General features: G+C 37.3%; 1 protein-coding gene across 2 annotated transcripts in view; it reads left to right on the top strand.

The window, feature by feature from the left end:
* Positions 1–12935, top strand: part of C2CD3 (C2 domain containing 3 centriole elongation regulator) — a 140624-nt gene that overhangs the window by 2161 nt on the left and 125528 nt on the right. Inside the window, exons 2-3 of one of the 2 annotated variants that reach the window (XM_029956599.1) lie at positions 2148–2417; positions 7872–8029. In XM_029956599.1, coding sequence (XP_029812459.1) covers positions 2148–2417; positions 7872–8029 — 428 coding nt within the window. Of the gene's footprint in view, positions 1–2147; positions 2418–7871; positions 8030–12935 lie in introns of those variants that run through there. The other variant, XM_029956600.1, reaches the window with a different exon arrangement.

The raw sequence follows: 12935 nt of genomic DNA, 5'->3' as shown, positions 1-12935 counted from the left end.
AATGCCTTGTTTACATTTATCATCTGTCTAAAATCAGTAACCAATAAATGTTATAGCAGCCAATAAATATTATGAGCCCAGTACTGTACTAAAAAATAGTGGCAGAATCTCCAGATGATGGTGTCTGTTTTCATTAACTGAATGATGTGGATGGGAAAGAAAATACAAAACTTAAGGTGGTCTTTATTGAAATGCTGAGTTGTATGGTATAGACTTAATCATTTGAGTGTTGAGTGAAGGAAGGAATTATTACTGATTCTTGTTTAGTAATGGTTTTAAAGTAAGAGAGGTAAAGATAACCTATCTTAAAACCTGGACATTGCAATAATAAAAAACAACAGAACTTGGAAGAAAAATTTCAACTACTTCTGAGATTTTAAAAATCTATCTATGGTATCATTATATTTGCATTTTTGAAATGGTATCTTTTTTTCAGGTATAGTTGACACAGTGTTATATAAGCTAGTTTTAGATGTACAGCATAGTGATTCCACAAGTCTTTATGTTATACTGTGCTCACCACAAGCACAGCTGCCATCTAGCCCCATATAATGCTATTACAATACCACTGACTATATTCCTTATGCCGTACCTTTTATCCCTATGATTTATTCATTCCATAATTGGAAGTGTGTATCTGCCACTCCTCTTCATCTATTTTGCCCATCCCCCTTCCCCTCTTCCCTCTGGCAACTGATCGTTTTTTTTCTCCCTTGTATTTTGGGGTCTGTTTCTGCTTTTTTTTTTTTTTTAAGATTCCACATGTTAGTGAAATGATATAGTATTTGTCTTTCTCTGTATTACTTGTTTCACATAAGCATAATACCCTGTAGGACCATCTGGGTTGTTTCAAAGGCAAGATTTCATTCTTTTTTTTTTTATGTTTATTTATTTTGAGAGAGACAGTGCAAGCAGGCAGAGAGGGGGAGACACGGAATCTGAAGCAGCCTCTAGGCCCTGAGCTATCAGCACAGAGCCTGACACGGGGCTCAAACTCACGAACTGCATGATTACAACCTGAGCCAAAGTCTGTCGCTTAACTGACTGAGCCACCCAGGCATCCCTTTGTTCTTTTTTGTGATTGAGTAATATCCCATTGTGTATGTATACCACCTCTTTATCCATTCATCTGTCAGTGGACACTTGGGTTGGTTCCACACCTTGGCTAGTGTAAATAATGCTGCAGTAAACATAGGGGTGGTTATATATTTTCTAGTTAACCATGTTTGAATGTTAGGGATAAATACCCAGTAGTGGAATTACTCGATCATATGGTAACTTTATTTTTAATTTTTAATGTTTTAAAATTTATTTTGAGAGAGACAGCATGCATGCATGCATAAGCTGGGGAGAGGCAGAAAAAGAGAATCCTGAGTAGACTCTGCTGACAGCACAGAGATCATGAAATCATGACCTGAGCCGAAATCAAGACTCAGGCGCTTAACCAACTGAGACGACCAGGAGCCCCTATTTTTAATTTTTAAAGGAACCTCCATACTATTTTCCACAGTAGTTACACTAATTTACATTCTCCCCAGTGGTGCATAAGGGTTCTTTTTTCTCCATATGCTACCCAACACTTGTTATTTCTTGTCTTTTTGATTCCAGCCATTCTGACAGGTGGGTTTAACCCTTGTGGGTTTAATCTGCCTGAAATGATAGCTTTCAATTAAAGAAGAGTTTGTTTTAGCATATTTTAAGTTGGTATTATGTTCTTTACTTACAATAACCTGAATCAGACCCTGAATATGAATTAGTTATCAAAGGGGCTTAAGTGGGGGTCCCTGGGTGGTTCAGTCAATTGAAGGTCCAACTCTTGATTTTGGCTCAGGTCATGATCTCATATTTGTGAGTTTGAGCCCCATCTCAGGCTCCATACTGATAGTGTGGACCCGGTTTGGGATTCTCTCTCTTCCTTTCTCTCTGCCCCACTCACATGTGTGCTCTCTTTCATTTTCTCTCTATCTCAAAATAAAATAAACTTAAAAAAAGAAGTGACTTAAGTGACTGTGGTTTGGTTTACTATTTATAGGATAAATGTTCTCTTTGTAGAGACTAAAAATTTTGTGTATTCTCATTCAAAAGGTAGATTATATATTTCTATATGTAGTCTGAATTTGACTTCGTGTTTTTGGATTCCTCGACAGGTTTGAGTGACATTTCTCCATCTACAAGCCTACCACCTCTAGTTGAAGGCCAGCTACGCTGCTTTCTGAGACTTACTATTAATAAAGTTATATGGAAGATTGCAAAGCCTCCCTCTTGTGTAGTTGTCCGAGTGAGATGGTGGGGAGAAACTTCAGATGGAACCCTTTTTTGTCCCAGGGACACATTGCAGACTGAACCAAAAACCGTGAGAACAACTACACGTTATGCTGTTCGCTGTGGTCCAAAGCAGTTTACCTCTTATCTGACTGGTACGTTTTTGTCTTATCATTTTAGATGCAGGCCTAATAAGTATGTGGTATGTTCTTAGCAATGGGTATTATCGTGTACGTAGTATCTATGGCATTGTTAATTACTAAGTGAAAGAAGTTTCATAATAGTCACCATTGGGAGTATACTATGTGCCACCAGTTGATGCATTTATTTCTAATTGTTAAAAACCCTACAAGAAAGATATATTCTCTGTTTTATAGACAATGAAACTGAGCTGTAGAGATGAAATGAATATTCTCTAAGGTTACATCGTTGATAAGTGGCAAAACTAGGATTTGAACCAATTTCGGTCTGATACCACAACTCATGCACTTTCACTACCCGATGCTTCTTTAAGTAGTAACTGTAGTCTCTGCTCTGGGACTCATGTTGAAAGAAGGTAGGAAGGAAGGAAGATAAAGATATCTATGTCTATGGATAAGCTTTATTAATGGTACTAGGTAATACATGCTAAATGAGTGTGTTAATGAATTAGTAATCTAGGTTTTCAGAGAAGGGAAGGATCCCTTTTTAATATTTATTTATTTTTGAGAGAGAGAGTGCATGTGCACCAAGCAGGGGAGGGGCAAAGAGAGAGAGAGAGTCCCAAGTAGACTCTGTGCTATCAGTGCAGAGTGTAACTTAGGACACAATCCTATGAACTGTGAGATCGTGGCCTGAGCTGAAATCAAGAGTTAGCTGTTTAACTGACTAACCTACCCAGGTGCCCCAGGAAGGATCCCTTTATAAGAAACCAGATGACAAGATTTCTTCATTTCTGTTCAAGGAAAGCATTCTAAATCTATGATGTTATTTCTCTATTGAGGTCAGGCTTTCCTATAAACACATTTTGGACGGTGGATTATTTCTCAAACCAATCCAGTTCAAGTAAAAAAAAAATCATGTAAACGTTGTTGGTCTAATCAGAGGTGAATTAAAGGTTAACATGTCCTTAAGAAGCTTATGTTCCATTAAGAAAAAAAAATTGAAAACATCAAGATATAAAGAACAAAACATTTGGTTATTCAAAAGATATATATTGAGCTCTTAGCATGTACTAGAGACTGTGCTAGGCCCTGTGGGGAATTACAACAATGAATCAATTTAATCAGAATGGTATCTAGTTCTAACTGAATTCACAAAGTTTAGTTATAATACTAGGTAGAAAATGATAAGTACTATTATAGGACACCCATAGATACTCTGGGTACTACAAACCTTAACAAATGAAGAGTCATTTAAAAAAATTCTTCAATAAGAGGGGTGCCTAGCTGGCTTAGTTGGTTAAGTGTCTGACTGTTAATTTTGGCTCAGGTCATGATGTCACCATTTGTGAGATCGAGCCTTTTGTCCGGCTCTTCACTAACAGCATGGAGCCTCCTTTGACAGCACGGAGCTTACTTGGGATTCTCTTTCTCTCTCTCTCTCTCTCTCTGTCTCTCTGACTCTGTCTCTGTCTCTGTCTCTCTCTCCCTCACCCTCCCTCCCCTGGTTGCTCACCAGATTGCTCTCTCTCTCTCAAAGTAAATAAATAAACATTAAAAGAACTCTTCAGTAAGAGAGAAAATATCTATTAAGATTATAACAGATCAGACATTTATTTGAGCATTCTGCAGTATAATAAAGAATGCATTACACTTGAAAATTGAACTTTAGTTCGGTGTTATCAGCTATGGGATTTGAGGAAAGTCCCTTCCCATTTCTGACCCTCTTTTTTCTCATCTGTTAAAAGTGGGATCAGCTAGCTGCCCTTTCACTTTGTTTTTTCATGAAGAAAGAGCCTGGTTGAACGAGAAGAACATGGGCTTTGAAGTTGGTCTTTAATTGGAACTCTGGCTTCAGGATTGGATGGCTGTTCAACACTGAGAGGCTCCTTACGATCTTGGAGCCTCAGTGCCTTATTAGTTAAATGAGGATTAATAGCACTTACTGGCAGGAATTATTGAAAAGATTAAATGAAAAAATTTTTGTGAAGTGATTGGTCCAATACCTGGCACATTGTAGGTGTGAGTCTTGTAAAAATATAAAGTCTTTGGCACTGTAGGAAATGGAGAAACCTTAGATGTAGTCACTGGTCAAAAGGAACTTCCAGATCAGTTCACCAAAACAAAACTGATATATAAAATAGTAGTAAGCAGTGCCAAACAATAAGTAATTAAATGATTACTTGGCACATATCGTAAGTACCATATTATTCCATAATATTATGAGAGCCTAGGAATCATAACTTAGGAACTTATTATAAGTTCTTAGGAAACCAGAATCCTACTTCTGTTGTATATTAACTGTTTGAATTTGAGCAAGCATTTCATCTTCCTGAGCCTTAATTTCCCCCTTACTAAATTGAAGGGGTTAACCACCAAATGAGCCAATAATAAAATTTTATAAACCTAGTTAGGAAAGAAGCTTTGTTGAAGGTAGGATTTGAATAGTAGATGGATGAGGTGAACCTTGTGATGGCCCAGCTATGGACATGAGTAAGATATGTTTATTAGAAAATGAAGACACGAGATCAACATTAGTTCGCATGAATATATGCTCTAACTGAAAACTTGGAAAAGTGTAACTATTTCCTAAGCTATGTGATAGATATTTGTTTCATTATTCTTTTATATACTCTTTTGTATGCGTATTTCCATTTAAAAGAAAGCGCATGGTTCTGGAAACCATGAGGAAGCAGCCTGGTGGCCAGCCTGACAAAGCCAACAACCAGGCCCCGAGCCTGAGTAGCCACCGCTAGGCTTCAGGAGGTGCTGGATTCGTCACAGTCCTTCCTCTCGCCTCCTCCTCTCTGCGTGGACTTGGCAGGCTACAGCAAACAGAAGCAGTTGGGTTCTTTTATGTCAAAATAGCAAAATACCAAAAAGGAAATTGAGAGAACCCCACTCTATTATACAGGCCTTTCTGACACTCTGTAGCCATGTGCCTTGCACCAAGTGAAAATAAACTCTATCCTGCCAGTAAAAAAAAAAAAAAAAAAAAAAAAAAAAGAAAGAAAGAAAGAAAGGGAAATAGAAAATAAGATGTATAAAGCAAATTAATGAATATAATGTCACAAATTAGTGTAAAACATGAATAGGTCCAGGTTGAAAAAAACAGGGCAGTAAAACAGTATATTAATTCCACAGGTAAGAATAATTTATAGTAACAAGTGAAAATGTTAGCATTTTACAGTTTATAAAATACTTTAAAGTCTGACATCTTCTAACAATCCTGTGTCGTAGGTAGGGTGGTTTATTTGATTCCTTTTTTCATGTCTGTTTTATCTTATTCCAAAGGGAAGTTAGGACAATTATGAATACATGTTAAGGACAGGGAAAGATTTTTTTAAATAAAATCTTTACATTTTAAATCTTTAGAAACTTTTTGTTCAAGGTAAATGAAAATAAAGTAGGAGGAATGAGAGAAAGCCGCTGGGATTTACTAGAATGCGTGCTGTGAGGCCCTGTACGATTGCAGTGGGTATTATTCTCATTTTCTGGGTGGTGAATTTGGGTTTCATAGTTAAAAGTGACATACCCAAGGTCACCCTAACACCAACCCTAATTTCAGGGATGCTTTGACTTTCCAAGATCATTAATGCCTCTGTTATGTCACACCATCTCAGGAAATTTAGGGATTATAGGATTCTGAGATATACCTCTCTTCTTACATCTTTTCTCCCTTTTCCTATGACTTGATACAGAAAATAGCAGCCATGAAAATGTTTGGAACAGGAGAAGATTAGAAACTGAAAAAATTAGGATACTTTGTTGTGCCTCACCACTTGATTTTTGTCATTCTTTAATTGGATAGGATTCATTTAGCAGGAATATGAAAGACAGTGGGGTGGAAAGACTGTTGGACAATAGGGATTTTAATTTCATAGCAAAAGTGAAGAACAGAGGTAAAAGGCCAATGAGATAACTTTTTCTCCCAAAAGTAGTGAATAATGAAGCAGCACAGTGTAGAATACATTATAGTTAGGTAGAACTGAGTGTTAGCCCTTTTTTGTTATTTTATAGTTGGGTGAATTAGAAATGTTACATGACCTCTCTGAGCCTCCGTGTTGTCCTCAAATGGGGACAGAAACAACTCTATCATAGAGTTGTTAAGAGAATTAATGCAACATGGAAGAACTTGGCTCTTAGTAAATAGCCAACAAATGTTGGTTTCCCTTATTCTATGTATATATATATATATATATATATATATATATATATATATATATATACATATATACATATATGTGTATATATATATATATATATATATATACACACACATATCATTTTATAGTTACAGAGCACTTCCAAATCTATTCATAGGATTTTCAGATACATTCTGTGAGTAGGTAAGATAGGGACTATGTTAAGTGATTTACCTAAAGTCGTATATGGACCATTAAGCAACTAGCATGTGAGAGGACACTGTGCTCCATGTTTTATGTGCACTACCCCCATTCCTCACATGGCTATGATGTAGGTATTATGATGCCTATTGTACAGACAGCTTTGGCTTACATAGAAGTAGCTTATGGATATTGGGGCTACAACACAATCATAGGTCTTAGAAGTCCTGTGCTCTTTTCACCACAGTATTGAACAAATGATGAAAATGACCCATTTTCTCAACTTTGGCAAGAAAGTTTTCAGAAGTTATATTGTCCTGAAATAATTTTATATTCCATATGTATGCAATTATATTTCACTTGCTGTAAATTATGACCATGAAGGTATTAAGTCTAAGCAGCTATTGAAGAGTATAGCGAAGGAGCTGATATTTCCATTCCTCTTTGTTCCAAGTACTCTAAGTATTTTGGTGCTCCGGGTACAACCAAGGAATAAGCAATTTGATAATCCTGTGAGGCAAGAACAACTCTTGCATCTATACAAGGGAAGCCCTTTGTCTAATTCGAAACTAGAAATGGCTAGAATAAAAGAACAGAGAATTATTGCTTTTTTAATTTCAAAACCAAAGCCTGAGCTCTTACCAAAGGTATTTTCCTTACCAAATACTTGACCCACTAAATATTTTTCTTCAGTGTAATCTTTTTTCCCCATGTGAGGTATTTGTCATTCTTCCATAAAACTTTATTGTTCTTTTGATCTTGGGTTCACTATTCTCCACCCCTAAGACTGACAGTAGGTGCATGTTTTGTTTGAAAATAGAATAATTTTTTTATAATAGTTTATTGTCAAATTAGTTTCCATATAACACCCAGTGCTTCTCCCCACAAGTGCCCCCCACCATGACCATCACCTCCTCCCCCCACCCCCTCCCCCTTCAGTCCATGGTTCGTCTCCAGTATTCAGTAGTCTCCCTTGATCTGTGTCCCTTACTCTTCCCCGCTCTCTTTCCCCCTTCCTCTCCCCATGGTTTTTAAGTAAAAAAGTTTTCTAATATATACCCACTTCCAAAAAAATGAAAGTAAATGAAAAATACCTGTGTATGTTGTCATTGTTTCTGATTAGATATGGCTGTACTGGTGCTGGAAGTAATCACCAAACTTGATCATCTTCCAATTGGTAGAGTTCAGATCAGTGGACTAGCTCAGCTTTCTCCAACCCATCACATCGATGGATTTTTTACTATTGTTTCACCAACATCCAAGAAACTTGGAGAACTCCAGGTAAAAATATTTTAATTCTTTGCTGCATAGAATAAAACTTTTTCTGTACAAGTAGTTGAGTCTGTTTGTAGAATGGATAGGTACATGACTCCCGTTTATCATGGTAATTCCCACTTTATGCCTTTGTTCATGTTTTTACCCATTTTTAAAATATAATTTATTGTCAGATTGGCTTACATACAACACCCAGTACTCATCCCAACAGGTGCCCTCCTCAATGCCCATCACTGACTTTCCACTCTTCTCCTGCACCCCTACGCGCCTTCACTTCTCTGTGTTTAAGAGTCTCTTGTGGTTTGCCTCTCTCTCTCTCTGTTTGTCACTATTATTTCCCCTTCCCTTCCCCCATGGACTTCTGTTAAGTTTCTCAAGATCCACATGAGTGAAAAGATTTGATATCTGTCCTTCTCTGCCTGACTTATTTCACTCAGCATAATACCTTCCAGTTCCATCCACATTGCTGTAAATGGCACCCCGTCTTTTAATGTACCTTACTTATCCAAATTCTCTTAGTGCTTTACCACCCATCTCAAGTGCCAAGAGTCCTTCACAGCTCCTGCACTCATTCTCCTCTATACTCTTTATTAAATTTATGACAATTATATAATCATTGTTTGGTTGTAATCCTACACAATCTCTAAAATTATGTACTAGTCTCCCTTTAAATCACTTTTTTTTTATTTACTAAATTCCCTGAAAGGCAGGACATTGTTTTCTACTTTCTGTGTTTTTCCCACAGCTCCTAATATAATGCCAAGCAGTAATTGCTTGTTTGACTCATATGTTATCTTTGATGTATCATTTGTGCCTACATCCTTTTGAGACAGTATTATCTTAGTGCCACTAAGGATACAGAGATAAGAGATGATTCTTTTATATAGTTTTCCAAAGTCACATAGGAGGAAATGAAAGAATAACAAGTAGAATGCTGTGTGATAGGTGTTTTGTTATATATATGTACAGGATGGTGGGAAAGAACACAGAAGGGTACTTTCTTTTTTTTTTTTTTTTTTTTTTTTAATTTATTTTTGAGAGACAGACAGAGACAGCATGAGCAGGACAGGGTCAGTGAGAGAGGGAGACACAGAATCTGAAGCAGGCTCCAGGCTCTGAGCTAGCTGCCAGCACAGAGCCCGATGCGGGGCTCGAACCCACGAACCATGAGATCATGACCTGAGCCGAAGTCGGACGCTCAACCGACTGAGCCACTCAGGCGCCCCAGAAGGGTACTTTCTGAGGGAGACTCTTTGGGAGTACTTCCTGGAAAGTTCTGAGTATTCACTTAGAAATTTCATGAATTTTACCTTTCAAATGTATTCTAAAATACAGAACTTTAAATAGGTAGAGAAAAGACATACAGCATTACCAAATGTAAGAACTGCTTACAAAACTATGAGCATAGGAGTGCCTGGCTGGTTCAGTCAGAAAAGCAGGAGACTCTTGATCTCCGGGTCCTGAGTTGGATCCCCACATTGGGGATGTATCTTACTTATCCAAATTGTTGTTAAAAAAACAAAACAAAAACAAAAGCAACAAGCAAATAAATGGGTTAATGGAACAGAATAGAGTCCAGAAATAATTCCAGGGCACCTGGGTGGCTCCATCTGTTAAGCATCTGACTTTGGCTCAGGTCATGATCTCACGGTTCATGAGTTTGAGCCCCACGTTAGTCTCTGTGCTTGCTGACAGTTAGGATCCGGGAGCCTGCTTCAGATTCTTTGTCGCCCTGTGTCTCTGTTCCTCCCTCACTTGTGTTCTGTCTCTCTCTAAAAAATAAATATTTAATTAAAAAAAAAAGAATTCTAACTAAATGAGAGAATGTAACATTTTCTTTATCATATTTTTATATACAATAAATTAAAAAATAGTGACATCATAGGTTAGTAACTTCATAGTGAAGTAAGTATAGTTTACTTATACTTTTCTGATTTGCCTTAGATCTGCAAGACAATTTGGAATTGTTTTAAGAGCCATAAAATACCATATATCATTTACCCTTAAGAACTTATCTTAAGGAAATACCATAAAAAGAGAGGGAATCTATATGCTTAGGTCTAGTTATGGAAATATACTTTTTAAAAAATTTTTTTCAATGTTTGTTTCTTTCTGAGACATAGAGACAGAACATGAGCAGGGGAGGGGCAGAAAGAGAGGGAAACAGACTCTGAAGCAGACTCCAGGTTCTGAGTGATCAGTACAGAGCCCAGTATGGGGCTCGAACTCACGAACCACAAGATCATGACCTGAGCCAAAGTCAGATGCTTAACAGACTGAGCCACCCAGGCGCCCCGGAAATACACTTTTAGTATTGAAAAAGTGAAAATGATTTATTCAGCAATATTAAAATCATAGTCTATTAGTGGAATATTTTGTTTCTATAAAAGATGGAAAAATGGATTTTGGATTGATTACAAAAAAAAAGAAAGTTAAATCCACATATATACGTATATTATCAATGACTGTGAAAAAATAAGGAAAATCAAAAACATTTGGAATAGGGACACATGGGTGGCTCAATCAGTTAAGCATCCAACTTCGGCTCAGGTCATGATTCGTGGGGTTAGGCCCTGCATCGGGCTCTGTGCTTACAGCTCAGAGCCTAGAGCCTGCTTCGAAGTCTATCTCCTTCTCTGCCACTCTCCCGCTCATTGTGTGTGTATCTCTCTCTCTTTCTCTCTCACACTCACTCACTCACTCACTCAAAAATAAACATTTTAAAAAACAGAGTGTAGGATTCTAGGTGGGTTTTTTTTTCCTAATTTTAAAATTCAGATATAAAATGGGTGCCAGGTGGCTCAGTTGGTTAAGTGTCCGACTCTTGATTTCACCTCAGTCATAATGTCAGAATTCAGTTTGTGGGATCGAGCCCCAGGTCAGACTCTGTCCTTGCCAAGGATTCTCTCTCTCTCCCTCTCCCTCTCTGACCCTGCATTCTCATTTTTTAAAAATAAAATAAAATTGAGATATAATTCAGATGTCATAAAATTCACCTTTAAGGTATACAGTCCAGTGGTTTTTAATATCCACAGGATTTTATAACCGTCACTACTATCTAATTCCAGAGCATTTATCACCCCAAAAAGGAGCACTGTGCCCATTAGCAGTCATGCCCCTTTTCACCCTTCCCCAGTCCCTGGCAACCCCTAATTTAACTTCTGTTTGTATGTATTTACCTATTCTGGAGAGTTCATATAAATGAAATAATATATTATGTAGCCTTTCGTAACTGACTTCTTTCATGTAGCATGATGCTTTCAAGGTTCATCTTTGTTGTGACATGTATCAGCACTTCATTCCTTATGATGCTTGGATAATATTCCATTGTATGGATAGACCACATGTTTATCCTTTCTTTAGTTGATAGACATTTGGTTTATTTCCACTTCTTGACCACTGTGAATAATGGCAGCTGCTATAAACATTCACATACAAGTTTTTTGTGAAACATGTTTTCATTTCCTTTGGGTATATACCTAGGAGTAGTATTTCAGTCATAGGGTTGGTATGTTTAACTTTGAGGAACTGCCAGACTGATTTCTAAAGTGGCTGCATCATTTTTTTCCCTATATTTAAATATCAATTAACACAATAATATTTGTGTGTGTTTTTATTTAAATGTCACTGGAATTTTTGGAAAACTATATAGAGCTTTGGAGACATAAGTCAGATTTTAAAAGGTTATGAAAGAAGAAACTAAGTAGCAATTAGAGATTCCTGTTTCCCAAGTAAATGTCAGTAAAAATAGGGAGAGGTAATGTGATCTAGTGGAAATACTAGAGTTGGACCTGAGAAATTGGTTAAAAAGCAATTCTGGTGTTCACTTGTCTCTGAGTTTCTGTATCCTATTTTATAAATTGAAAATACTGAAACTTTTCCCTCACAGCATTGTTGCAGGGATTAAATGAGATTTGAAAAATATGGAAACACTTAACATGATGTTTAGGCATGTGATGGGGACATGGCAAATTTATTTGAATTTGAGAGGACACTACTAATTGTGGGTAGCAGAATTCAGAAGGTTGTTTATACTGTTTTAGAACAGGTTGACACACTTTGCTTAGTGATCCATATCTGGCCTTCTGACCAAACATGGTTTTTGCATTTTAAAAATGGTCATTTAAAGAAGAAGAAGAATATCCAATAAATAAAGCCTAAAATACTTATTCTCTGTCCCTTTTCGGAATATGTGTGCTGCCCCCTTTTTAGAGTATAACAGACATGATTTGTTTGTAGACCAAAGAGAAGCAAGTAAAGAAAGAAATTTAAAATAAAAGGGGGGGGGGCGCCTGCGTGGCTCAGTCGGTTAGGCATCTGGCTTAGGCTCAGGTCATGATCTCACGGTGCATGGGTTTGAGCCCCACATCGGGCTCTGTGCTAACAGGTAGTTCAGATCCTTTGTCTCCCTCTCTCTCTGACCCTCCCCTGCTCACGCTGTCTCTCTCTGTCTCTCAAAAATAAATAAAAACCATTTTAAAAAATTAAAAAAAGTAAAGGATAGTTGAGATAATAAGTTCATGAAGAGAATTAAATGGGAAGAACACAACTGATAGGGTTATGTTGGGATCTGAGGAATTATAACTAGGAAGTAAGGAGGAGGAACATTTTGAAATAGACAAAATTGAGAGTTCATTCTGATAATTAAAAACATTTTTTTTATGTCTTCATTTTATTTTGAGAGAGACAGAGCATGATCGAGGGAGGGGCAGAGAGTGAGGGAGACACAGAGTCTGAAGCAGGCTCCAGGCTCTGAACTGTCAGCACAGAGCCTGACATGGGGCTTGAACCCATGGACTGTGAGATCATGACCTGAGCTGAAGTTGGACCCTTAACCAGTTGAGGCACCCAGGTGCCCCATTCTGATAATTTTCCTCTCAGCATATGTTAGGCATTATGCATTTTACTTCAC

This window comes from Suricata suricatta, chromosome 11 (assembly GCF_006229205.1).
Source record: "Suricata suricatta isolate VVHF042 chromosome 11, meerkat_22Aug2017_6uvM2_HiC, whole genome shotgun sequence".
Taxonomy (NCBI): domain Eukaryota; kingdom Metazoa; phylum Chordata; class Mammalia; order Carnivora; family Herpestidae; genus Suricata; species Suricata suricatta.
This window is presented reverse-complemented; position numbering and strand designations above follow the sequence as displayed.